The 27,812-nt window shown below is 39.3% G+C and overlaps 1 protein-coding gene across 1 annotated transcript; it reads left to right on the forward strand.

The window, feature by feature from the left end:
- Positions 1-27,557, forward strand: ZBTB10 (zinc finger and BTB domain containing 10). The gene is made up of 5 exons (XM_063170797.1): positions 1-924; positions 7,913-8,810; positions 17,825-17,998; positions 19,816-19,991; positions 22,467-27,557. The coding sequence occupies exons 1-5, from the start codon at positions 1-3 to the stop codon at positions 22,770-22,772; spliced, it is 2,478 nt and encodes an 825-aa protein (XP_063026867.1). The 3' UTR covers positions 22,773-27,557.
- Positions 27,558-27,812: the final 255 nt, after the last annotated feature.

Genomic DNA, 27,812 nt, shown 5'->3' on the forward strand with positions numbered 1-27,812 from the left:
ATGTTCGCGGAGATAAACCGGCGGACGCTCGCGTTCCGCGGCGGCGGCCTCGTCACCTCCGCGGCGGCCGCCTCGGCGGCGGGGGCCGAGGCCTGGGAGCGGCAGGACCCCGAGGCGCTGAACGGGCGCGGGGCGGACGAGGAGGCGGAGCTGGAGGGGCTGGAGGCCGAGGAGCTGGAGGCCACCGCCGCCGAGGAGAAGGAGCTGCTGCTGCCCCAGGACGCGGCGTCGCCCCCCGCCGCCGCCGGCCCCATGTTCGCCGAGAGGAACCGCCGGACTCTGGCCTTCCGCGGCGGCGGGGGGCTTCTGGCCGCCCACCCCGCCGCCAACAATGGCTGCGAGGCCGCGGCCTGGCCGCGGAAGCACTTCAATGGGCGGGGGGCGGACGAGGAGATGGAGCTGGAGGGCGCGGAGGGACTGGAGACCGAGGGGCTGCTGGAGGGCAAGGAGCTGGTCCAGGACGGGGGTTCGCTGAGTGACAGCAGCGACGACGAGGAGGACGGCGAAGGGGGCAGCCTGGGCGACGGCAGCGGCGCCGAGGGCGGCAGCTGCAGCAGCAGCCGGCGGTCGGGGGGCGACGGCGGGGACGAAGCGGAGGGCAGCGGCGAGGGGGAGAGCATCCGGCACTTCCCGCTGGCCAGGCCCAAGTCCCTGCTGCAGAAGCTGCACATCTCCTTCCAGGGCTCCTGGCTCAAGGAGTTCCCGTGGCTCTACTACTGCCAGGAGACCGGCCTCATGTCGTGCGCCTGGTGCACCGCGGCCGTGGCCGCTGCTGCGCCCCCCGAGGTGATCATGTCCGGCGCGCCCCTGCCCGGGGGGCACGACGAGCTCTGCAAGGGCACCCGCAACTACAAGCGCACCCTGCTCCTGCGGCACCACCTCTCCGCCGAGCATCGCCTCAACGAGCCCGGCAGCGCCGAGCAGGTACGGCACGGGACGGGCAGGGGGCGGCGGGGACGGAGGGAGGGAGAGAGGGAGGGGCAATCCCGGCCTCCCCTTTGCATAGGTGAGGTTTTCCTGTGCTCACGTGTGTGAACTTCTCTAATGGCTGCTCGTGGTGGTTGCTGCCCGGCGGGCTGGCCACACCGCGTTGCTCTCGCTCGCCGCGTCCGGAGCGGGGGACGAGCCCCCTCTGGGATTTGGGGCGACTCTCCCGCTGGATGTGGGCAGGCACACAAACGCAGCACGAGCTGTTGTTTGTGCCTGTATTCCGTTCCCGTTATCCGTCCGGCCCTGGCGAGTGCCGCTTTCATTAGTTCGTCTGTTTATCTCTTGAAGATAAACCGGCGATGTGGGAAAAAAGTTGCGTACGAATCCCAGTGTCACAGCACTGATTTAAATACGCTCGTTACAACTTCCTCCTGCGGTACGGGCGGAGGGCGGGCAGTGTCCGGCCAGCGACCGCTTGTGAAATGGGGACTCGGCGGCGTGGAATTGGAATCGCTCTGCCTGCTTAGCGGTGTGGCCCCGGTGCACTAATCGGATAACTCCGTGTATTTAAGTTCTTCGCGCTGAAATCTTTTTTTTTTTTTTTTTTTTTTTTTTTTTCCCGATTGCGTTGCCTTAGATTGCGTTGCTGAGCAAGAAGTCTGCAATCGCTTGGTGTGTGTTTGAGATAAACATGTGGTTTCCTGAAAGCCGTGTTACTATGCCAGCGCTCCTCTGACGCTGTAGGAGTAGTGAAACTCTTCACGTTCCCCGCTGAACTTCAAATCGCTGTGTTTCTTGGCTGCTTTCACGAATGAGGCAGGGCTTGCCCTAGAATATATGTGGATGAGAAGCCCCTAAAGAATACTTAGGTTGAATCCGCAGCCTTCTGCAGCCTTTTCTCCTAGGGATGCGGGATGCCTGCGCTGCTAAAGTCCGCTCGATCGCTTCGCTGGCGTTAAACTTGCCTGCGGGCACTAAGTGTTGCTTCAGGTTAGGCTAGTCCCTGAATTGTTAGGCTGTTAGCCGGAATTAATTGATTCGTCACTCCGTTTTTCTGCATCTAGAATTCCGTTTTAATTGAAACACCCACCTTGGCTGGGTAGCTTTATTTGGCGTCTGAAATGTAATGCGGTGGTTAGATTGAGGTTATTGCTTGAGCACTCTTAAGGAGCTCAGGGTACCTTGGACAAGAGCTGCTAGTCAAATGTTGGGGCAGTATATCAGGATTACAGGATGACTGATAAAACATTAGGTGAACGTTAAGGGAAACCCTATGGTGCACAAATACCAGTTATACAAAATATTATTTTTGGATTTACAAATGCAACATTCACCTTCAAGATGGTTAATACTACCTTTTCAGCGAGCGCAGTTTTATCGCAGCTACTCTTACAGATATTATGTGGTAGTAGGTCATCTTATCAGTTTTCTTCAGTCTTCTGGGGTTTGCTACTCACTCTGCAGTGTTTTAGCCAAGCTTGCTTTCAATTAGTTGCTTCTAATTAAGAGACTTATATTCTTAGTTTCTTTTACTTCTTCATATCTTTGAAAGTGTTCCAGTTTTGCATAATGCTATTGCAGTGTGTTCCTTACCGTCTTGTTGCCTAGTTTCTAACTTTGAGTTGTGAATGATTACTTTGTAGAAGTATGTTCTGTCACTGTGTAGCCTCCTGTGTTAGTGGATGCTGTTAATCCCTGCTACACTTGGAAGCTTCTCTCTGTCTGTTTTAGCTGTATTTAAATAAAAGCTATTCCAAGCATTTTTTCTCTACTCAAATAACTACTTTTTTTCTTTCTGTCCTCTTACCCTGACTCTGTTGCAAAACTGTTAAATATTGGGAGGGTGGAAGGGAGGACAGAATATTGGCTTGTTATCACAGTAACCTACAAGTTAATATAAGTTTGTATTTGATGATTGTAAGTGTTTATTTGAAGACCTTTCATTGCCATGGGAATATTTGTAAAAATGAATCGCTACTTTTATACCACTGATATTTTAAGAAAAAAATATTTGGACTAACTGTGATAATAAATGAAACAGTAGAATAGATGAGTCAGTGGTTCTTCACTGTACAAAAGATAAGGTTGGGACAAAGGTAGCTGTAATGAGATTTTTTTTTAGTGGAAAACAATGCTTTGTGCATCCTTCTGCAGTTACATTTCAGTTAAAAACTTCTCACGAGGGAAGGAGTTGCAGTTTTTCGGGAGTCAGTGGAGTTTTCTTTGTGGCGTACTTTCACATTACAGTTGCTTTATCAAAAACCTGATTAAGAATCTCTGTTTTCTTTCCCTTCTATGTTTAATTTCCGTATCCTTTCATAGGCTTAATGGCACTTGAATTTCTTTTGATACATATGTTTAAATTAATACCAAAACAATAGCCCCATTTTTTTTCTAAATGCCATGATACCAGATACTTGGAACAAAAGTAGGTAATTTGTACCCTGACCGTATTTCCAACATACATAATGAGGCAGCAAAGCCGTTTAGATTTAATGAAACTTGGGACAGATCTCTCAGCCTTTGTGTTAGAGACAGCACACATGTATTATGGACTTGACAAGCCTCAACTGCAGGGCATGTTCAGCAGCTGCTAATAAACATATGGCATAGTGCCACCACTCCAGAGCAGAAAGGAAATTGTAGGTGTTAAGACAGTAAAGCAGTGGAAATTTCTATAGGTCTGTTGGATATTACACTCGTGAAGAAACAAGTGATGATTTCAGTTTATTTTGGGGATACATTTAATTTGGAATGCCAAAATACATCACAAGTGGTTGCAGCTGCTGTAATTCAAGGGTATTGAGCTGTCAACCAATGCTACTTTCTAAGACCAAATTCTTGAATCTTTTTCTATTCTAGTTTTTAAAATAATTTTTCTCCACATTAAAGCTTAAGGAAATCTGTCATCATCTTTAAACTACCTTTGTAGTGAACAGACTACTGTGTTGCAAGAATCTTAAGAAATGGATGCTTAGTGGGAAATTATGGCAAAATATTTTAATTCTTTGATGAATTTGGGTCCATAAGATGCAGATTTATTGGCTGCTGGGGATTTCTCTCCTCAAACCATCTTCTTAAAACATTTTCTTTCTGGACGTAATTTAAAGCTAAGCCTTGGAAATACTGCCAGAAAAGCTTTCTCCAGTCTAACAGGCATGTTGGTTTAAAGCAGAAGCTCTCCAAAAGGAGGAAGGCCTTTGATGTGTTATTTTTTCCATGTGAACTGGAATTGTTTGCATTATGTGAGCAGTGATGAATGGAAGTCATGCTTCAGATGTTAGAGTTACATTACAGTGTTCTAAGTTCACTTCTTGACTTACTCTTAGCAGAGTGGAGAAGTTGAGGAGGAAGTCAGGACTTAAAGTAGACAGTACCACTTAGTGTGTTTTTATTTAATGTTTTTATCAAACCTCAAACTACTCAGTTTGATATTAGGCAATTAATGAAATAATTTGAAATCACTGAGTTGTCTGTGAGTGGTGCTGTATGGCAGTGGAGCATCGTGTGCAACTGATGGGACCATGTTTTGAGATCATTTTCCTCTGCATGTGGTTAAGAAGCTACTGATAGCTTAGAAGATACATTTACCAGAGTAAGAATTAATTTGGGGGCACAGGGAACTGCTGTAGAACAAGATGTGGTAGTGGGGAAGGGATTAAAAAATGTAACGTGATTACTTTTTGTATGCATGTAGCTGAGATGTGATGTGTGGTTAGGTTGGTTTGGGTTTTTCTTAATTCTTCCTGCCCTCACTGTCCCTCCAGGGACAGAATGTGCTGATGGAACAGTTGGAAAAAGAAAACTAAACAAACTAAACTTCTAGTTGCAATTTTTGATCATCTGTTTCTGCTCCTTCTGTTAGGTTTTGGGCAAGTTTAATTAATGAATTATACATATAACATAGTAATTTATCTTAGTGTGTATTCTTTTGAAACTGAGCACAATATCAGTTTCCTTAAGCCGTCTCTGTTCTGTTACAGCACTTCTTAATCTCACCCACAGAGAGACGTTTTTGACTTAGAGCACTGAAGAGTCCATAAATTGAAATGAAATTGTGCTGATTTTTATCTTCTATTCCTTACTAGTGTTTATTAAAGGATGAGGTGGTTTGGTGTTGGGGTAATTTAGTTGATGAGAATATGGGGTCTGTATTCTGAAAATATAGTTGATATCTAAGCAAATATCATTAGTTTGTTGTTCTCATTAGAAAAATCAAGAACCCATATGATGATGTGTCGTGTAAGTTACAGATGTTTGAAAATACACTTTTTCCTGTAATTATTTTCTGCATCTTGCCTCCTGTTGAACTGTACTGTATTTTTTTCTGTATCAATGTCTAAATTTCTCATAGTAATATTATTTTGTCAATTTTTCTCATAGTAAATATCAGTTCTACTTGTCATACTTGGTGTACATAGACTTGATAACTGCTCAGATGTCAGGACTTCATTTGAGTTGTGGCACTAGGGTTAACTGTTGTACCATACCAGCAGTAAAATAGTTGGTTTTAGTACTGCAGTTAGTTTTAAAAATGTTTATGCACCCACATTATAGTGAAGCTATAATACTAATTAAAGCTGTAATACTGATTGATCTCTTTCTCCAACACACATCCCTAATAGCTTGGACACAGGTTGCATAATATCTCATTTTTCCACTCAACCTTCTGGTCTTGTCACAATGAAGATTTCAGTCTTGTGTTTCTGTAGCACATTTGTGATCTGCAGCTGCTCTTCACTATCCTGGCTTGTCCTGTTCTCAGGAAACAAAAACCCCACATTGTAAATATCAATTTATTTTTTTTGTCCCAGCTTGATTGGGTACTTATACTTGCTTAGTTAACATGTACTCTCTCTCCATTATTTAATCAGACGTTTGTCAAAAGAAAATAATTGCTGCAGGTTGTTTTTTAAATTTTCTGTGGTGTTTGATGTGTTCTCAGGGAATGAAATTGGCAGCTATCATAGCATCTACCTAACATTTACTGTGTGAGGTGCAAGTCACTGGTGATTGACGAGCATGACAACACTTTAGGGTACTGTCATTTTCATCTTAATCTGATCCAGTGTCAGCGTAATTGGTGTTTTGGAACTGTGCAGTGCTCCATTGCTAAAGTGACAGGAAGCTAGTCTAGAACCAAAATCTGCTGAGAGCTTGGAGTGACAGCCTTAGCTGTCCCACACCTGGAGCAAACTGCTTCACAGCCTTCATCCGAGGTAGTACTTGGGGTGTGTCACAAAGTACAGAAAAAAAATTAGGATGAGGTGGGCAAAGATCTACTGCTTGTTTTCGCATAAAAGCCTAAATGCTTTTATTCCTTTTTCTTTAATGAAGTGTTTTTCTGAGAAGAGTAGAGATTCAGAAGCAACTTGAATGTGACAGCAAACTGAAATTTCTCTGCAGGATGCGCTGAAATGGCACAGTTTGTTTTGGTTATACCAGGCCTTATTTGCTGCTTATGAATGTAAACACCGTTTTAGATGTAGTTACAGCCTCAGGTGTCATTCCAGTGATCCGCACTGGGATTATAAATTGACATGAGTACTGATTTAATCCACTAAGGTCTATGGGGTGGAAAGTGACTTTTAAAATATATGTAGCTGGTTTCTGCTATAATCTCAAATTAGGGGTAGTACTGTCCTGTAATGTATATTTTAACTCTAGCATAGCTTATGGGTTCATGACAGTGCTAACATTTCCTTCTTAATACTGATTTTGACCTGTAATGTTGAGGCAGGTGAGCTTTAACATCACCTCTAGTTCGCTAATCAGTGAGGTGTTTTAGGAGCTGAGAGAAGAAAATAATGATTTGGCTTGGAACTATCCAGTTTTGGGCTTTCCTTGTTTGCTAGGAAAGAAGAGAGAATCTTGGGGATAAGAGTATGAAACAGACTGTCATTGTTGCTGCTCTTGATGGCAGCATATGTCAACCCATATAAGTATGGTTTCAAATATGCCAGTCTGTGTTTTCTGCTTTCTCCTAGCTGCTGCTTTGTAGCATCTCTGAATCATCTTTAACATGAGTTAGAAGTCTTCTATGTGCTCTAAAATCTAGTTCAGATCTCTTGATCTCTCCCTGTCCTCATTTTAATAATGAATTATGTCTTGGTGTTGGATTTTGTGAAAGTATTAGGTTTTAGCAAAATTTTGAAGCCTTTTTTGAGATCACATCTTAAAAAGGCTGTGTGTGTGTAATAAGTACTGTGCTAGTGTTGCCACTGGAAAGTTTGGGAGGCTTATTTCAAGAAAGTCTGAGGCAAGTATTGTAATGGAAGCTTAAGTCAGGAGTTTTTTTGTCCTCTGCAGTATTTTGTCTGCTTGTTATGTGATACACTGTTTAATCCTAACCCCGCTGCAGTTAAAAAACAAAGGATAAATACTTAATTTGTCAAACTGTATAAGAAATCTGTTTGCTGTTATATCTCCTTTAGCAATATGTTTTCTTTAAAACATTCAAGACCGATTGGGGCATACAGGCCTAATCTATGTCTGTTCATATCTCAGCATGAAGAAAATGTTGAATCACTTATCCAGATTCTGTTTAATTGTTTAAGTGGAGATTTCTGGGGAAGAACAAGGGATTGGATATGTAAGAATCATGTAGTTAAATCTTCGGAAACAGAAGCTCCTGAATCTTTAGTATATGTGGGTTAGGAATAACAAGTACTTCACACTCAACTATATATTTCCTTACTTTTGGCTGAAATTTCCCTTCCTTTGCCCTCAAGGCAAATCTAGCTCTGTTTGTTTTAAACTTGGGGGTGGAAGGTGCAGAATGAGAGCATGATTTTTAGTTTTCAGAAGTATCTTGTTATTTATATATTCCTCTCTGCCTTTGTGACCAAGAACATAAATAACAAAAAAATTAGTTTGATTAGAATAATCTTCTTTATTTATTTTCGTATCCTTATTTTCATGTTTAACTAAGGAGAGCATTTAGTAAGAGCTAATTATGTTTGTGTGGCTTTTTTAATTGCAGGAGGCAGAGTTACCATCAGAACTGAATAATGAAGGATACTGTGATTTTAACAGCAGGCCAAATGAGAACTCTTACTGCTATCAGCTCCTGCAAGAGCTCAACGAGCAGAGGAAGAAAGGCATTCTTTGTGATGTTAATATTGTGGTGAGTGGGAGGGTCTTCAGAGCTCACAAGAACATCCTGGTTGCAGGCAGCCGCTTCTTTAAGACTCTGTATTGCTTTACAAACAAAGAAAACCGTAACCAAACCACTGTTACCTATTTGGACGTTGTTGCTGTTCAAGGTTTTTCTGTCATCTTGGACTTCTTGTATTCTGGTAACCTCGTGCTCACGAGCCAAAACGCCATTGAAGTGATGTCGGTGGCCAGCTACCTTCAGATGACGGAGGTTGTCCAGTCCTGCCGCAACTTCATTAAAGATGCCTTAAACATAAGTATAAAATCAGAAGCTCCAGAGACTGTTGTAGTGGATTACAACAGAAGATCTGTTAGTAGGGATGGTTTATCTCCAAGGGATCAAAAAGTTGCCAGCTTCTGGGCAACACGAAACCTCACCAACTTGGCAAGTAGCATAAAAACTGAGAACGATCCCTACCCTATTGATGAGGGCCAAATGGAAAGCTACCAAATGAATGACTGCAGTTGGGTCCAGGACAGCTCACCTGAAATGGCTGAAAATGAATCTCAAGGTGAGGGAAAAGTTTTCGTGTGGAATGACATGGGTGCACAGGGACAATCAGTTCAAGAACCTGGAAAAGCAAGAAGGAAAAACCAAACTGCAAAGAGATTTATTTATAATGTACCACCTAATACTGAAGAGAACTCTGAAGATTGCTCAGTGTTGCAACCGTCAGTCCCGTATCCAGAAGAAGACTTGTCATTTATTAAAGAAGAAGCAGGTAAATATTGCATAATGTCAATTATGTCATTTGAAAATTAAAGTATTGACTGCAGTACCTGACTACATAACTTTTGGGTTTTTATTTTTTAAATTATTATGCTGTATGAATAGTTAATGTATGTATTTGAAGTACTGTCATTTGCTTGCCTCACTTTTTGGTGAATTAATAGTTTTGAAAACTTACTGCAATTTAGAAGCCAAGTTAGGGGTGAATTTGAGACACAGCTGTAACAAAGTTCTTTAGATGTCTGTTGTTTCTAAAGCAGTTTAAAATGTATGCCTGCTTCAAACATCAAGGAGCTGTGGATGTCTCCTCCAGGGGCCCCGCTCTGCTCCTGCCCACGGACGAGCAGTGGTCCCACAGGGGGCACTTGGGGACCCAGGGCCGTGCTGTGTGGTGCCAGTGCTGCCTGGGTACCGTGGTGACACGTGCCAGTGCAGTGCCAGTGCAGAGCAGCGTGGGGTGGGCGTGGGGATGTGTTTCTCCAGTACAAGAGACCTTCATGTGCTTAGTGAGTAGTGTGACACAACAGAGCAGCTCTGGAGAAGCAGCTGTGCTGGGGAGCACTTCTGCAAATGCCTCACTTATCTCTGGTCTTCATCTCTGAACTCTGGGTAGGTCTGCTTTAGCTTTACTTGAGAGTTGTGCTTGTGAAGTGAATTTCCTGTACTTCTCTTACTGGCTAAGCTTTGTTAGGCTGCACAGAATTCCTTCTGGCTGAGCTGAGGATAAGAGCTGTTTCAGGAATGTGATGGTCGCTAATATGCCTCAGGTCCACAGCACCAGGTTAGATGTAGCCCAAGTGAAGCCCTTTAGCTGCAGAGAGTGGGGGATGTTGAGTCCTCAGCACCCACACAACAATTCTGCCTCTGCTGGGCTACACTACTTGCTCTAATTGCAGTGCCACGAAAAAGAACAACAAAGTCTGGAGCAAGAGCTGTGGGTGTGTGTATTAGCTGCACAAATACAAAATTTCTGACACAAATTAGCATGTGATTTTTATTGATGATTTATAGGGGGTTAGTATTCAGTGTCTTAGTGATGGAAATGCAGAGAATATGCATTTGATGGCACCAACAACAAATATAATTAGTTGTTTGGATTCTGTGAAATTTTATATGTGTGCTGTGAAGATTTCTTGGAGAAATAATGGAGGGCATGGGCAGTGCAGTATGTTTAGTCCTTGTTTTTTGTTGGGTTTTTTTGTTTGTTTGTTTGTGGGGTTTTTTTGACAGAAGCACCAATGTTTCCAGTACCTTGTTATGCTAAAGAATTAAATTACAAAATACATTCATGTAGCATTTTGATGAAAAGAACTGTATTGGAGACAGATCATACTGAATATGTGTTGTGGTGTCAGTCCAAAACCATTGAAAGTTCTGTGACCACGGGGGAAAGTTTATTTTACTGAGTTTTAAATTACTAGTCAACTAGTGATCTCCTTGGTATTTTCAGAGCACACCATATATGTTCCTAAGTACATAATTACATTTTCTGTCAGTGTCAGAATTCTTTTGGAAGCCTTATCTAATATTTTTGTAAAACATCTTCACTTTTACTAAGTTCTTGAATGCATATTGTTTGAAACAAGAAGAGTGAAGCAGGGCTTGGTATAACTTACTTTTCACCCATAGACTGTTATTCAGCCTTTGGTATTCTTTCTCTTCTGCTTGTGGCTCTTTTTCTTTGCTTTGCAGGTCGATTCCACTCTCAAACACTCTTTTAACTGCTCCCTCTATGCCAAAGAAAAGGTGGAAGAGGGAGGAGTGCAGAGTTGGAAGAATATCAAGAATGAGTTGTAGAGTAACCTGCAGGTTACACAATAACTTTTTAGTTTTGGATTAAATTTCCTGTGGGGATGAAAAACTACCAAAAATAATAGGCACTGAGAGGTAAAAAAGCCATAAGAAAATGTAATCTGGAATAGATATAAGACAATTCTATAAGAAGAAAAATAAAGAATAATTAATTCTTCTATTCAGAGCTAAGGAGTGCGCTCTCCTGTTGGTTGCTGAAACAGAAACAACGAGCTTCTACTATTATGCTTTGTCATGTTCTGGTGGGGGTAACACCAGCAGTTATGAACCCTCAGTTACATGCAGGGGGAGTTTCTGTGCCCTTGATTTAGGTTTGGGTTGGTCTGGTGCTTTTATGATGATACTGTAGATATGGTGGAAGAGAAGCCTACTTAAGATCACTCCTCTCACTACAAAAATTTATCCCCGAAGCCACTTCTTTGAATTCTATAGTAAATGAATTTTCCAGTTGGGTACAGTTGGTAAGTATTAGATAGTAAAGAGCAAAAGCTTTCTGAAGCATCTGCTACCCCTCTTGTTCCAGTAAAGCAAATATGTTAAACTGCTCCTTGCTGAACATGAGTTTTTCTGCTCCTATCCAATAAGGATATGTCTGCTGCTTCTTCCTCTCACCCTGTGTTGCTCATGCCTTGTGAAGGCTGATGTAGAATAGAGGTTAGATGGAGTTAAAGAATAAAGTAGGTATTTATTAAAAAGCCTCAATGGACACACCTTGAGCAGCACAAGACCTCAGCCATGGCTACACCCAGGATGAACCCAAAATGGCCACAAAATGGACAACCAGCCACGTGGTCTCACACTCTTATAAGTTCAGGTCCGTTTGCATATTGGAGTTAATTGTCCAGTTACAGCTTTAGGTTATGAAGTCCCGTCCTTCTTGTTTTTCTGTCTTCAGCAGACCACTGTTTATGCTTTTGGGCCTGAAACTTAGATCATTTGTCCTTGGTCCCCAGCTAGAGAAAGAATTGATTTGTCTACCTACTCTGTGAAGAGAGCTTACTATCCCCCAATATGAAGCTCAGAACTACACACTAAAGCAGTACAGAATCTGAAAAATTTAAAAGCTAAAACCCGAGGCATCATTGCCAGTGAGTTTGTTTAACACCATCCCTGTACAAGTATCATGTTGGTGAGCTTTAGAGAAGCTTTAAAAATCTAAGATAGTACAAGGAATTTGAAATCTATCTTAGATTTACTTATATTTTACTTAAGTTTTCAAGACTTCTCCAATTTAGCTATATTAATTAAAGTAGCTGTTTTAGTTAAACATAGAATGTTACCACTTATCTCAGTATTTTGTCTCCTAGTTGATAATCTGCTAAAAAGGTCTTTTACTGTTTACAGCCATCATTCATCCTACAATTAACCATTTACCATAGTGAAAATAACCATGCAGACAACATATTACAGTCAGTGTTAGAGTGTGTTACAAAAGATCATAAAAGCTCAGTGAACATTATTCATCATATGCTTAATGTCTCTTCATGGGGTGATTTTGTCAATTTTCATCACTTCTTGGGTATGCCTTTCATCTGGGTGTGGTGTTTTTTAAATCTGTCCTATCCTCAGACTTCAGAACACAGCTGTGAAGTGTTGCTTATGCTTTCTGGAACTGACTGTGTTGATTTTTAGGACACTTGCATGCAATAGCCCAGTAGCTTTATGAAGCTATAAGTGTGTAATTTGTTATTGTGATTTTCAGGCTAGATTATGCTGTGCTCTGATGGGGGTGAGGGAAAGGATAACAAGGGCAGGATTAAAACAGTCCACAGTGGAACGAGAGGGTTCCTAGCTGATATTGTAGGGGTTCTTAAGGAATTAATTCAGCTTGCTGTAGAAACAACTACTTTTCAGAAGGATACAAACAGAAGCTAAACTTGCTTACAAAAAATGTAGTGCTGGTCCCAGCGTTTGTCATGTTGCAAGGGAGGAGCATAACACAACTTGATTAGGCTTTACAATAAAGCAGGTATCTTTGTATTTGAAGAAATCAAGATTGATGGACTTATCAGGACGTGTATATTTCTTGTAGGGATAAACCCCACTTGACTGACTGTGTTACAAAAGAAAAAAGAATTGTATATTTTTCCTACTTTTCCATGGTACTCTAACTCTCAGTCATATTTTTTTTAGACCTTAAGCTGATACCTCGATTAAAAGATTTAAGTTCCTTGATGGACCTTTAATCAGTTTATTTGCCCCATTCCCTATGTAATCCAGTGTTGAAGGTGTCAAAAGTTTTTAGAAGTCATCTGAAAAAACTGCAATATCTGACGGTCAACCTCTTCCCCATTCATTCAATTCACCTCTCCCAGGGATCATCCCAAAGACAAGCAGATTCCCTCCTCACATTCTTACAGTATGGTCTGTCCCTGAGCCTACAATTCCAGGCAAATATATTATGCACTATATGCAATATATTATGTTTTGTGGGGTTTTTTGGGGGGATTTTTTTTTTGGTTTTTTTTTTTGTTTTGTTTTTTGGTTTTTTTTTTTTTTTGTGAATGGGTTGGGGAAGAAGGTTTTGTGGTGTCTACAGATCATCTCTGCCTGAAAGTCTTTTTGAGTCCCAGTGTAATGCATTGACTTACTAAAAAGGATCCATGAGAACATTTAACTCCCCCACAAATAAATGGTCTGCATGAGGAAAGTTCTTGACTTTCTTGTGTTTCATTGGTGTAGTTGTTGGAGGAGATCAGCAAAATAGCTTTCACTTTCTTGGGAAGGAATTTTTCAGGGAAGGTATGATAATCAAGTGGAAAAGCAAGTGCATAATATATTTGGCATCAGTTAGTGGTCTTCTCTCAGGGGTAGTTGATGCTAGATCTGACTACATAGTTACAGCAATATATCACATTTTTCATGAATGAAAAACAGTAAAAATGGAGAGCAATTTGGAGCAATAGAGTATGAGTAAGATTGCATTGGCAAAATGTCTTAAGTATGTCTGAGCCCTCTGTTGCCAGGGGCAGTTAAGCAGTATTGTGCTTCCAGAAGTCTTTTCAGAAGAAGCAAGGTTAAAGACGTGAGGAATACTCTGGGAACAAAGGGAGCTCAAGATACTTTGTTTTCCCCACCTTCCCAGTATGTCAGTCTTGGCAGTGCTGTTTCCTCTGTCATGTTACCTAACATAAGCAACAAATCCAGCTCTCTACTAGCAATCCAGATTGTATCAGTAGATTACCACTGCTTTCTTTGCAATCCTTGAAAGCTATGGCCTAATCGCTTATCCTGTCTACTTTCCGTCTTTTTTAATTGATTAGATGAGCAGTCAGTGTCAAAAAAATACAGTGAAAAATAGTATTTATTTTTCTCTTATTTTGGCACTGTTTCCAGTGCTAATATATGTAAAGAAAACAGGAGTTGAGTTCACTACAAACAGTTGTATCTAATGCAAAGTTTTGTATCTTTTCCCTCAGTGCACCATATGCGTGTCCTTTTCTGTAATGCCCTGTTCAATGGGCACTTCTGTCACTGAACTTCTCGTTATTTCCCATATCATCACCTACTCAGTAATGTATCCTTTTCTGGCCCCAAATCTGTATATCTCCTCATATAAATCAGAAAAAGAGTGAAATCTGTCAAACTAAGGGTGCTTCTGGCTTAGACACATTCTCTCTTTCTGGTGGTGCATGCCTACCTCTTGCCTTCAAAACTGAAAATCATTGTATCTGGCTTCTGGTTATCCTTTTTCCTGAGAACAAATGCACTAGAACATAAAATCCTTTCACAATGTTTTTGATAGCTTTTTTTTTTTTAGTGGTGTAAAAGCTATACAACCACTTTATTTTATTTCACACTGTCCTATCTCTTGTCAAATCAACATAGTGTGAATTTTAGTGCTGATTGTTAATGAGTTTCTTTGTATTCTGTTGTATTTTTTTTTGTTTGGCTTTGCTTGTTGTTGACTTTTATTAAAGATCCCATTACTGATATCCTTTTATCCATGCAGACTAGAAGAATGGGTTAATATTTGAGGTTAATTGACATTTGGATTATTAACTTACACCTCTTAGAAATCAACCAAAGTGTAAGAAGGTTACCTTAGATCAGAGAAAAGTTGTGATCAGGTGGTTTAGTCTGGAGACACAGAATATTATTGCTTCTAATTAGCTTTTTCTTTTTTTTCTCAAAGGTCTGCATTACCTGTCTATACTTTCCCCCTTTGCACCCCATCCCCAGTCTACCAGTATGACTGCATCCATAGTTGCTTTAGCCTCCCATCAAGAGGCTGTCATCTGGCTTTGAAGTGACCAGAACAAGTCAGATGATAATTATGTCTAGTTTTGCAAGCAGGTTTCAGGGGACAGTAGCCTGGGTGAGAGGAGAAATGGGAGAAAATACTATGAGCCACAGGGGTCTGTAAATGTGTTGCCTTCTGGAAGCTTACCGGACTGTAGGATCTATATCCAGCTGGGGAAGGTGGAAGAGGCTGGGTATTGCACTTCCAGCTTCCAGACTGTGTGTAATTCAAGTCTGTCTTGTTTGGATGAGCACTTAGACACTGAAGATGCCTTTTGCATGGTTTTGTTTTGAACACATTAAATGTGTGCTTAATCTAGAAAGCAGGTTTTCTAGGTCAACGAATTATTCTAAGAATAAGCATTAGGTTTAATTATTATCTACTTAGTCATGTATACTGAAGCACAAAGCATGTGTAGCAACCTCTTATCGCTTGTGGTATCTGTGCTGGTGTTCTTTCATGTTATAGTGGGTCTTCTCTTCCAGTTGGAGGTTGAAGGATTTAGTAGCTACTACCTACACTAGATGACAGCTCTTAAATTTATTTGGCTATGCTGAGTCTTGTGCTAAGTTCTCAAATTATGCAGGGGTTTGAACTCTTAAATTCCCTCAGACTTAAATATCAGCTGCGTACATAAATGTTCCTAGTGACATTTAGTTTGTATTCTCATAAATACAGAAGAATTGTCAAAGTGACAGTGTTATATATAAAATGTGCTCATCTTGGTCCAACTCTTACCTATGGTCAGTCTTATTGTGAAGGAAGCTATACAATAGTGCCTGTACACAGCATAACAATACATCTGTGTGCAGTAAAGACTTGGGTCTGTTGATCTTACAGATATTCATCCTATAAGGGAGGGAAAAGTGATTAAAATACTTTGTTACTGACTGACCTTTTGCTGTTCAGCTACAGTTCTAGTTCAGGGAGAAAAATCTATAACGAAAGGATCTAATACTTTAAACATTATAAAAGTAGGTTTGCTTTTTTTTTTTTTTCCCCTCTGCTAGATCCTGAAGCCTGCTGTAATTTGGAGGCTTTTAGCCTTAAGATCACAACACTGCTTCCTCTCTAATCCTTTCATGTGTATTACAGAAGGAAATCTTCCTCCTCACCTCAAAGGAATGTGTAGTTGGCATGTCTATAGGGTATCTGTGTTCTATTCCTTGAGCTGTTGAGATGCCATTGCTGGAGTCCATCACTCCAAATTAGTATAAGGAGTTCTTGCCTCTTTTGGACATAACAGAAGTTAGGTCAGTAATTATAGTTAGAGTCAGTAATTTAAAAAATTTCCTCACTGCTTTGTGTTTTTTAAGGGAGAGGGAAGTTTATTCCCTTCCCTCTTCTTCCTTTTATAGCAAAATAAGTAGTTAGATGAACTAAAATACTACTATTTCTCATCTGCATTCACTCATGCTCTGCTTTTTAAAAGCTCTGGTAGAATGCCTAATTTGGCAGTCATGATCCAGCTTTGCTTGTTGTTTGCCATTGTCTAATGGATAAGATAGATAGAATTATAAGCTTCCTACTTGTTGAGTGATATCCTTTTGAACTGTTGTCTTATGGTGCAGACTGAATCACTGCTGCCAGTGTTAATGCTGCCTGACAGTATATGAAACTACTGTATGTGTCTCATACTGTGAGGATTTGTAATCTGTACTTTTTTCCAGTAAATCTGCAGGTTGGAAGTGTTTAAATATGCAGCTTGCCATTAGCTGCATGAAATTCTGATTTAGCCTAAGAGAATTTCCTCTCCCAAAAAATCCTTAGAATGAATAGTGTAAGGATAAAAAGAAGTCTTTGGGCTATTAAAATCTATAGTTTCAGGCTTGAAAGCAAAAATACATCTCCTCAAGACTTCACAGTGGTGACATTTGGAATCCAGTGTGAGGACCCAACTACCATCTAGAGAAATAAAAAGAAATCTGCTAGTTACCACTGCAGTTTGTTTATTTAACAACTGTTTGCCTGTGAGGAAAGTAATGGATTTATGAGTTCATGATTTCCAGCAAACTCCTGTCTTGGGGATTGGGGGGAACATTGATTTGCACTATTGCCAGAAGAGCTTTTGCCCAACAAATATGATTTTGTCAAATTCTTAGTGCAGCTTTATTGTGTTCTATTTATAGTTCTCTGTGCTCTGCAATAGTGACTCCATGGTCACTGATGCAGTTCTTACTTGTTATAAAGTATGGAAGTAAACAAGCTAAGATATTTTAAAGGCATTGCACACTTCTGAATGGTTTTGGTTTTTTAAAGAGGAAAAAACAATACAAAGGCAACATAAACTGCAGGAGATCTTGTCTTAAGAGCAAATGTAAATATGCAAACTAGTCTTTTAGACTGTAATATTCCAAGTAATTATGTTCTCTTGAATTGATGTGGTTTTAGAGTAATGGAGAAGATTATTCAGAAAGGATTTAAACATAGCTGTAGGATCCTTTATATAAATAAAGGTATTTAAAGCACTATATATATATACCATGAAGATATTTTAAGGCAATAAAGAACCACCATGTCTCTAGTAGAAAATACTTAGTTTTGTACCAGCTAGACTACTGTGGCAGTCCAGGTGAAGTCACTGCACAAAGCAGTTCTGAAGAGAAAGGTTTTCCATCAGAAAACCTTTCAGCCCCCTCATGATGGTCATGAGGGAATACATATCCTTAGCATCAAAGCCCCTGTAGTAGGAAAAAGGCTTTCAACTTTTCTCAGCATGGGGAGAAGAAATGGTGCTGGGGAGAGTAGTTCAAGGGTCCCATTTCATTGAAGTTAGGAATACAGTTCTTTCTTGTTTTAGTATTGAATACTATGTGAAAACATGCTATAGTTACTATTTTAAGGTTAGAAACGTTTTTGTCACAGTTTAAAAAGGATCTATATTGCTAAACAGATGAGATTGATGACTGATTAGAACCCAGGAAGCTAAAGAAAGAATGTGTCTTTAATAGCTACTTCAAGTGACTTCAAGTATGGACTGTTGCCGGGTACTTCAAATGACTTCAAGTACGGATTGCTGCCGGGTACTTCAAGTGACTTCAAGTATGGGCTGCTACCGGGTACTTCAAGTGATTTCAAGTATGGATTGCTGCCAGAATCTTGGCCAAAAGAAGCTTGGGAAAATGGTAAGTGTGTCTGATGGAGAGTAGGTAGAGGGTTAGGAAATTATTTAGTCAATCTTCTTCCATGTCATTTGCCTTTCTGGATAATGTACTTCCTTGGAGGGAGGAAAAGGAATTCAAATGTATGGAAGTGTAAAACCAGAATGTGATTTATATCAGTTCTAGTATTGTGACTCAGTGTGAAGGTACCTGAGGTCTTTAACGTGATAGCTGCCTGTCTCTTTACTAAGCTAAATACAGATAAATGGCCTTTGAAATCAAAAACTTGGATGGTGAATATATGGAAATAAATATAATTTTAAAAGGAGATCTCAGCATATGTCTTGCTATTAAAAATAAAAAACTTCATTGCAATAAATGTTTTTAGTTTGGCGTAGCTGTAATTAAGCCTTTTTCTGTCAGTTCAAGCAAGCAGTTATCTGTAATTATTTCTCTGTCTGAAAACATACTGAAAATACCACCATATCTAAAACAATAGTTGCCAGTTTCTTACAATATGTAAAGTCTTCAGTAAAAAGAACATATCAAGTACTGGGTAATAGTAATGCTTACCTCTTCTCTTTAACTGAGCTGTTACTGGGATGTGCCTTATGGTTTATTTGAAATATTTTGGGGTTTACAGTAGAAGTAATGTGGTCATCACAAGGTGAAATTTGCTGGCAGTCAAGAAATTAGAAGTGGCTCTTAGGAAGTCCGCCTGTTCTTAAACCAATAAATTCCCATATATTTTACAGCCCTGATGTCTGCCTGCATAGGATTTACTTTTCTTCATGTGATGTTATGTGGACATGCAGCTCACATGAGTGCTCCAGTATGCAAACTTGTGAATATTAGCAAAATGTAACTTGCATGTTTGGATCGATTTAAAAGCTCAAAGGAGGCAACTCTAGAGACATGCCTGTGAGCATGTGCACAGAATGTGCAATTATGTTTTCTTCTTGCCAGTGTGAACACTAGAAACTCTTGCACATAATCAGGTAGCCTTAGCCAGTGCTTTTTGGATGCTTCTAGATGGTTATGATTATGTTCATAAGTTCTCACCTGTAGTAAGCTGAGTCAGTATGTTATTATCAAAATAACCTTTATATTTCTGTGTGGCCTTCTCCACGCCATAGAATCCTGTGGTGTTTTTTCACACAGTAATAGGCAGCTGCATTAAACCTGTTTTGCATATATCCTTTGGGCAAACTATATAAAGAGCTCTCTTCCATCATAAGGAAGAAGTGAGATGTTGCTTCTTCCAGAAGTTTTTTTCTGCTCTTTTTATTTTTTCTGCTGTTAGATCAAAGTAGAAAATAGGTAAAATCTGAACCAATAACTTCCCTTTTGAGAATTTCAGAATTTTGCTACCTCTTAGTGTCCTACTCCTCTTCTTACTTATACTTTTTTTAAGGTCAGATCTTGGTAGGCAGTTCCTGCATGTAATTCTAAATAGAATATGGGAAGAGAAGGTTGCAACTGTCTAAATGCTGCAGGGTTAGAGGGTTTCTAATCCAGAACAAAATGTTTTCTGGTAGAAGTGACATCTAGGAAAATGAAATATCGGTAAATTGTAGTTAACGTCAATTCATGAAATAAGATTTCCATGGTAAAAATTACTTGATTACAAGTAGGTATTTTTCTAGTAGAATTGTACATGCAGAACTTAGCAACATTTTTGAGTTCTGCAGACAGGCATTGTCCTGATTTCACTGATGAAAAGTCATGTGTTTTGCTTTATTGTTTTGGCATCTGTTTATTTTTGTGCACCAGACAGAACAAATTTAGATTATTTTTTGTGTGTTTCATCATCTTTTCTCCTGATGCTTCTTATGTTTTAGGTGATTCCTCTGCTTTAATCATGAACAAGTTGAAGTGTCCACACTGTAATTATGTAGCCAAATACAGAAGAACACTAAAGAGACACTTGCTCATTCACACAGGAGTGAGGTCGTTCAGTTGTGACATCTGTGGGAAGCTGTTTACACGAAGAGAGCATGTAAAGAGACATTCCTTGGTAGGTAATCTCAAGTGTTCATGTATATGTATGCACATGTATGAGTGGGGTTTTATGGGGCTTTCAGGTGTTTTGGTAGTTGGAACAAACTGTTCTCTGATTTGACATAATGTAAATTGTCTTATCTTGGATTTGAAATGGATGAAGATAAACATTTCTTGGATAACTGTGCCTCTCATTTTCTTAATGGAAAATGCAGTGTCAATGAAGACAGTAATTTCAAGATTATTTTGAAAGTGATGTGATAAAGGGATGCAGTGTATATAAGTATTCTGTAGATAATGAAAAGCAGTTCTGGCTTAGCTTTACTGCAGTAGAACATCACATCTTGGTCTATAATGATGAATCACTGTTTTCTGTCAGGGCACCCTGTTAATTCAGCAATTGCACAATATCTTGAGGTAGTTCTGAAATGTTTATTTCACAACTAGACAAAGCTATAGTACAGTATCTGCTTTAAGATTAGGAAAGAATGAAAAATATCTGATGCAGAAAGTAAACATCTGTCTGACTTGCATTCTGCCAGTACCACAACCAGGAGTTCAGCTTACCCTGTTCTGTGCACATTGCATAACTCGGGATTTGATTTGAGTACTCATTTATCTGTGGATCCAGAGAAAGTTTTATCTGTCTTGGGTATTTTGTAGGTGCTTTATATCTAGTCTATCATGAAATTAAGATTCCATTATAATATATACTATATAAAATCCAAGGTGTGTTTTAGGACAGTAATAAAAGCAAGACCATGTTGGTGGTGAGAAAATAATAACATTTTTCCAAGCTGTGATTTTAAAAATTCCCCTTGTTTTGCAAGATGTTTTGCAGATAGCTAGAAAAGGTTAGTTAGCACATGGAGTGGGTAAATTGCTCTTCTTCTAGGTGCTGACCCTGGGCTGAGGCAACTCTCAGTATCTGTAGAGGCTGTTGGGTGAACACATCGAGAGCAGCCCTGCCGGGAGGATTGAGGGTGCTGGTGGGTGAGAGGTGGGACATGAGCCACCAGTGTGCTCTCTCACCCCAGACAGCCAAATTGTATCCTGGGCTGCATCCAAGGCAGTGTGGCCAGCAGGGTGAGGAAGGGCATTGTGCCCCTCATGAGACCCCACCTGGAGCACTGCATCCAGCTCTGGGGTCCCCAAAACAGGAAGGACATGGAGCTGTTGGAGCTACTCTAGGGGAGGGCTATGAAAATGATTGGAGGGATGAAGCACCTCTCAGATGCAGAGAATTGGGGCATTATTGCCTCATTGATGGCCATGCTCCTTCCTTTTTGGCTCACCTGAGAAGATGGCAGCAGTGGGAGTTAGCTGGTCTACCAAGAAGAGTAGAGTGGGACTTCAGTTTTCAGTCCTGCATTGTCTGACCAGGACTTGTAGCTGAAGATTTTTTTTTTTCCTCCAGGAAAGGAGAAGAAGTCAGACAATGTGAAAACAGCTGTGGAGTGAGCTCAGAGCAGTTCTGTGCTTTAATTGAAGTGTTCTTTCTCTGATGAAGTCAGAACACTTTTTTTTTTTCTGGATGTTTTTCCCCCCTCCCTTCCCCTCTCAGCTCAACAAACCTCAAACATTCTGCCTTGTGTGAAGTATTATAACAAGTCTAGAGGGTGAGGAAAGCACACATATCAGCTGTACAGACTATACAGCAGAGCTGAAGTAACTATTTGTATCATGACCTAATTTATTTTTCCCCTCATTTAGGTGGTAATTTCTTTTATCTAAAATTGCATCTTTTTCAATGGGACTTCAAATTAGATATTTGAGCACATAATTGTAATCTGTTGTGGGAACACCAGATAGAAGAAGGAAGTCTTCAACTTCATTTTTTCATAGATAATAATTAATATACATGGTTGCTGAATTCATTTACTTGTACAAGCAACATACTTCCAAATTCAAAATCAAAATTTATGGTTAGTCAACAGCAGCCTTCTAATTTTACACACAGACTCAAATACAGGACATAAAACTTGCCTAAGCGACCTGGAAAGTTGATGTTAATTTTAACAGTGTTGGGAAGGAGAAGTCATGGAAGAAGAATTTTGCTCTTTGAATTCTTGAGTATAATAACTCTTGTTTGTTCTTAGTATTTCTAGAATTTAAAATTGTAAAAAGCAATTTTCTAAATGAGCTATCTTGTGTGCAGTGGAAGGGTTTGTGCTGCTCTCATTGCTTCTGAGTCTTGCTCTGTACCCTGAGGAGATGTGAACTGAACACTCTCCTGTGTACAGAACAGGTGACCTGCTGAGCTCCTACAAAGTGGTTTGTTTGTGGGCAGTAGCTCATATCTGCTGAGGAATACATGAATAGCTCTCCAGTAATCCTGCCTTACTCTGAATAGTGTTTGGTATCTTTTGGAAAAGTTAAAAATAGGAATTTTTATATTAATAATTATTGTTGTTGTTAATAGTTTTCTAGTACTATATGCAAATGTAACCTGATATGCCTATAGTCAGCTGTTAAAATTTCTCTTCCATAGGTGCATAAAAAGGATAAAAAGTACAAGTGTATGGTGTGCAAGAAGATTTTCATGCTTGCAGCCAGCGTTGGAATAAGACACGGCTCACGGCGTTACGGAGTTTGTGTAGACTGTGCAGATAAATCTCAGCCTGGAGGGCAGGAGGGAGCAGACCAGGCGCAGGACACAGATTTCCCTAGGGATGAAGAATACGAAGAGAATGAAGTGGGAGAAGGCGATGAGGAGCTGGGTGATGATGTAGAAGAACAGAACGAGCAGTCTCGGTGGGATGAAGGCGGGGAAGTCTGTATGCCTTTAGATGACTGACCGAGCACGAGCCTTCAGGGTGCTGCAGGTGGACACTGTACGGATTGACTGCTTGAATTCTGGGACTGAAGGCTTGCGAAATATGGTACAGGCTGGATGGTAGTTATGTTGCTGTGAAAATGTAGGGTCAAAGCCTTATAGCAAAAAAAAGGATTATTAATTTTTTTATGATATTTGCACAGGACTGTACAGCATACAACCGTTTGGTTGAATTATACAGAGTCCTCACATCTACAGTCAGTTATCAAAAGAAAAATGTATTTTTTATTATTTATAGGCTATAGCTACTTGGGTCCTATTCAGACATAGTAGTAACTGTAATTATGTTGCACATTCATGTACCTGTTAACATGAATGAAGAAAATTGCAATTTGGTATGGAAATACAAAGACAGCTTTCCCAAATCCACTCGTACTTTTGTCAGCGAGTCAGTGAAGCTAATTCGGGCTGGTGGCTCGTTTTCCACAAGCATGTCTTTGCCATACAAACCTTACCTCTCCTGTAATCTGATAGGTGAAAGCCAATCATTTAAATATGTGTCACAGATATTGCCAACACCGTCTTGAAATTTGGGTTGAAAACTTTTGGCTCTATGCTGGCAGGTGCTATGGGTGATAAGCACTGGAGAAGTTTTTAATGGCATTAATTTAGTGTCTGTTTTTAAAGAAGGTTGTTGTTGATTCATCAGTTTTAAAACGATGATGCAGAAGAAATGACCAGTAATGAAATAATAGGCTGATCAGAGCATGGGTAACTCTTGTGCCACTTAGTCAAAAGAGACAGTCATGCTAAAAGGTATCTGATGTAATAATGTTTCTTCTCTCTCCTAAGGCCCCCCTTCTCTCAAAATTTTTTTTGTTTCCCTGGTGTATACCTCAGTCCCACAGAATAAAAATGCAAGGAATGGAGAAAGTGTCATATTAAAACAACTTTTTGGTCAATAATTTCTTACTTGTCCGTTTTTTGGCTAGTTTATGTGATATGAATTGGACACTAGGCTATTGTGCCCATCGTTCATCATTGAACACAAACTATTTTTTATTCTTTTGTACTTCATGGGTCGTTGTTAGTATTTAATATAAACAAACTACATTTAACTTGCTCATTTGCTGGAATTTTTTTTAAGAAACACAAAAGTCCAAAGGAAAAAATGCTCTTTGAGTTGTCTACTTTTCAGGAGGATATGCTCCCTATGCTCTTTGTTTCAGATTTTCTAGGAGGCATTGAAACTTGAATTTTTGTAGCCACGTAGTTTTTTTTTTTTTCTTTTTGTTGGGTTTGTTTTTGGTTTTTTTTTTTTTTTTTTCTTTTTCCTAAGCTTGTAATATTGTACCAATGATTTCAGGCCCCTTTCATAGGGAGGGGACGGCATTACACCTTCACCTTAAACTCCTCTGTGTTGTCTAGCCTAAGGCAAGTTAATTCAGGCAATCATTGGAACAATAAGTCTGATGTACTATTATGTCACAGTGAGTAAATATGCAGAGCATTTATCATGACACATAGCTAGGCCAGTGTGACAGTACTGTATAAAAAACAATTGAGGGTCACCATATTTTTCAACTTTGTTTAATTTTAAAATGAGTATATTTTTTCCTATTTTATGTCAGGTAACTAAATTATGGTAGTTGTGTGGATAACTTTGAATTATGCTTTGATGGACAAAATCTTACTGGTGCTCCATCTGATCAGACTTGGTATGTATTTAAAGAGACAAGCTTTACTGTTGTCCATAGAACAGTAACATAATGTTAAGACATTGTTTTTGCTGATGGAAACTGAGATGATAAGTTTGAACTACAGTTATATGGGAATTAAAATGCTTTTTTTTATCATCCACTTGTTTCATTGGTAGTTTCCACATCATTGTAATCCTGACATGAATAGTTTTTTGGGGAGGGTGGGGAGGGCAGGGTACCTTTTTTACACTGAAGATTACATTTTATTCTCATTGTTCTAGACTGAAATGAGTAATGTGTAATTCTGGTGGGGTCCAAAGTAGAAATTAGTTGGGCAAAGATGATATGAATGAAAAAGTATTTTAAACGTTAAAGTAATGTTCTGCTTTGTGAATATGTAAGTATAGCATAAAGATTTTTCCATCCCATTTATCCCTTTTAAAACCATAGTTTACAATTGGTAGATCTGTCTATATATATAAATATATATATATCTGAAATTCACCTAAATCTGCTTTATTAGAATACTGCTCACTTAATGCTTAGAAACTGGACCTGGCTCTACATTCTTAATGTATTTTCCTTTTTTTTTCCCTTTTGTTTTGTTGGGATTTTTTCTTCAAGGTATGAACTTATTCTCTTGGAACTGAATCTTCTTTTACTACTTAAATCATTTATGTATATCTGGTAAATTATGACCAAATTTGTTGTTAGACTGCATTACAGTAAATTGAAATATACACTTGGTACACTACAGAATTGTTGTGCTTTTGTTCTGGTTCTGTTTGGAAAAGCAGGCCTTAGTAAACATTTGTGTTATTTATAATTATTCAGTTATTATTCACTGGCCTTAATATTCTGTTGCATTGTGACAATCATAATTTCCTTGGTAAAGCTTAACTGCTTGCTTTTACAAGTTGCATGTAATTGCCCATTGTAGGTTGGAGAGAGAGGGTGACTGTCTCTAGCAAATGGTGTGAAATACTCCAGTGCAGGTCCACTCTTCTTGTCTTGGAGAACCATAAGAATTCGGGTGCTATCTCCAGTCTGGCTTTTCTGAGTTTTATTTAGAAGTTCTTTTAAATATGTTAGCTTGATTTGGTATAGTTCTAAATTAATTAAAAAAAAACTTCTGAAGAATTAGTTCTTGAGAGACAGCTCAAGTTTCTTCACTATTATAAGAATTAGGAATAGATTTCTCTTTGTGCAAGAAATTCTTTCCCTCAAGAAATGCTGAAGTTGTGCTGTAGTAACACAGTAATGGATTTTGTCTGTTTTGAGATTTTTTTTTCAATTTTAAAGTAAGACTGATGCCCTTAAAATGTCAAATTTATCAAATGAAAAGATATTCAGTCTTTCATTTTGTCTTCTGATGAAATAATTCTCAACCCAAATGTCTGCAATTTGTGTATTTGGGCAATGCCACACAAGTAGTTTTATAAAAAGAATAATGTCTGTTATTAAAACAAAGTTTGTCTGATGTTGGGATTCCCCCTTTCTGTGAGGGTTTTTGGTTTCTTTCTGCTCTCTTCAAGCAGTAGTGGGTATCTTTTAGAGATAATCATACAGAGCAGTTTCTGGCAGGGCACTGTGATGCAGGACAAAATTTTAATTAGTAAGTAAATTCACTTTAGATTCACAAGTAGAAGTTCTGGTCAAAGTAGGTCAAATGATGCAAGGAAGACAACATAAAATGTGTTTGCCTTATGTCAGAGTTACTACAGTGCATTTGAAAGCATTTTTCAATGGTAATGACAGATGAATCTTGCAGGGAAAATGGCATTTTCCAATTACTTTTAGACAAATTTTGTAGTTCAGTTTCCAAACAATCCTCTAGTAAAGTAATTTCTGCTGTGAAACCAGTTTTGAAAACCAGAAGTTGCATTTACTTGTCAGCATGCATCCTGAGAAGTATGAGTTGCAGTTACTTGTTCCCACAGTGCACACCTGGTTTTTGAGATGTGCAGCCTTCTGCAAATGCAGTTTTCAGGTATCACTACATGTCACTACTTTCTCCTGACAAGAATAAGCATTATCAAGTGAAGAGAAGTTGGGGCCAGGACACTGGCATGAGGTGTGCTGCTAGTTGTGGGTCACAGCAGTAATGCTGTTGGCAGAAGAAGATGCTTTCCTTCCTAGCTTTAAGTTGGTAAGGCTTTTAATAGGATTTGCTTTAATGAGGCCAATCTCGGTTGTTAGCTTGCTTTTAAGTTGTGTTTCACTTGATTCTTCTTGCTCTTGCCACCCAGTAACACAAGTCTCCCACCTGTTCCAAAATACTTTTGTAGTCTGCTGATTCCACATAGATGCAAAATTCACTTTTGGAAGTACTGTACCTTGTTTGCTGTTCCTTTTTTACTTTGTTGTATTTAAATGGCTTTAGGAACTGAAAAGAAAGCAAGACATTTGACACCACCACCAGCCCAAAAAACTTGTGCCAAAAGAAGAAAGGAGCAAAATGTGGAGTGCAATGTAATAAGAAAAGGGCTGTTTTGAGTTTGCATTGTTACAACTCCTCTGGTTTGTTACTTGAATGTTTTGGACAATTCACTGTACTTTTCTCTAGCACTAGTTGGTGACCACCTTCTGATGAAGAAGCTATGCAAGAAGCCCAGTTTTGAGTTTATTCAGTGTCTTCAGAATGTGGTTCAGGCTCTGCAGAGGTAGTAGCACTGAGTAGCTTTCTGGAGATATTTTACTGTAGATCCTTCTCTTAGCATCCCTCCTCACTGTGTGATCTGTTACCCAATTTTTATTTGATAAATGTTTGCTCCTTTGTCTTTTATACGTTTTAATAGCACATCACTGTGCATTGCTGAACAGTATGGTAAAGGTTAAATATTGACACAATGGATAAAGAGAAGTAAGTTGGTTTTCATTTAGGATCTTAACAAACCTGTAATAAAATAATTCCTATGTAATGAAGAAAATACAGGTTTGAAATCCAGGGGAAGGGGTATTGCTGAGCAGAACCCTTTAACATTAAAGATTCCATGTATAATTCATGGGTTGTAAAAATAATTTTATGTGGGAAAAAACTTAAAACTACACTAGAAAGATCGTTAAACTTGAAAATAAAATTGGCTTACAAGTACTTTGTATTTGACATTGTTGCAATTTGAAGTGAATGTTTTAAATAAGCTATACGTGTTTCTTACCTGAATCAATTGGGTTAGCCACTTCAGGATACAGATAAAAGTAATAACTTCTCACTAACATTTTGGTATGTAAACATAACTTCAAGACTTCTAATAATACTCTGTGCACCAGTCTTTAAGTTACCATGCTGCAAATAAATTGAAAAAATAACCATTTTGTTCTATTTTTCTGTGCCTTGCCTCTTCACCCTCCACAAGTTAGA

Source organism: Melospiza melodia, chromosome 1, assembly GCF_035770615.1.
Source record: "Melospiza melodia melodia isolate bMelMel2 chromosome 1, bMelMel2.pri, whole genome shotgun sequence".
In the NCBI taxonomy this organism is placed as follows: Eukaryota; Metazoa; Chordata; class Aves; order Passeriformes; family Passerellidae; genus Melospiza; species Melospiza melodia.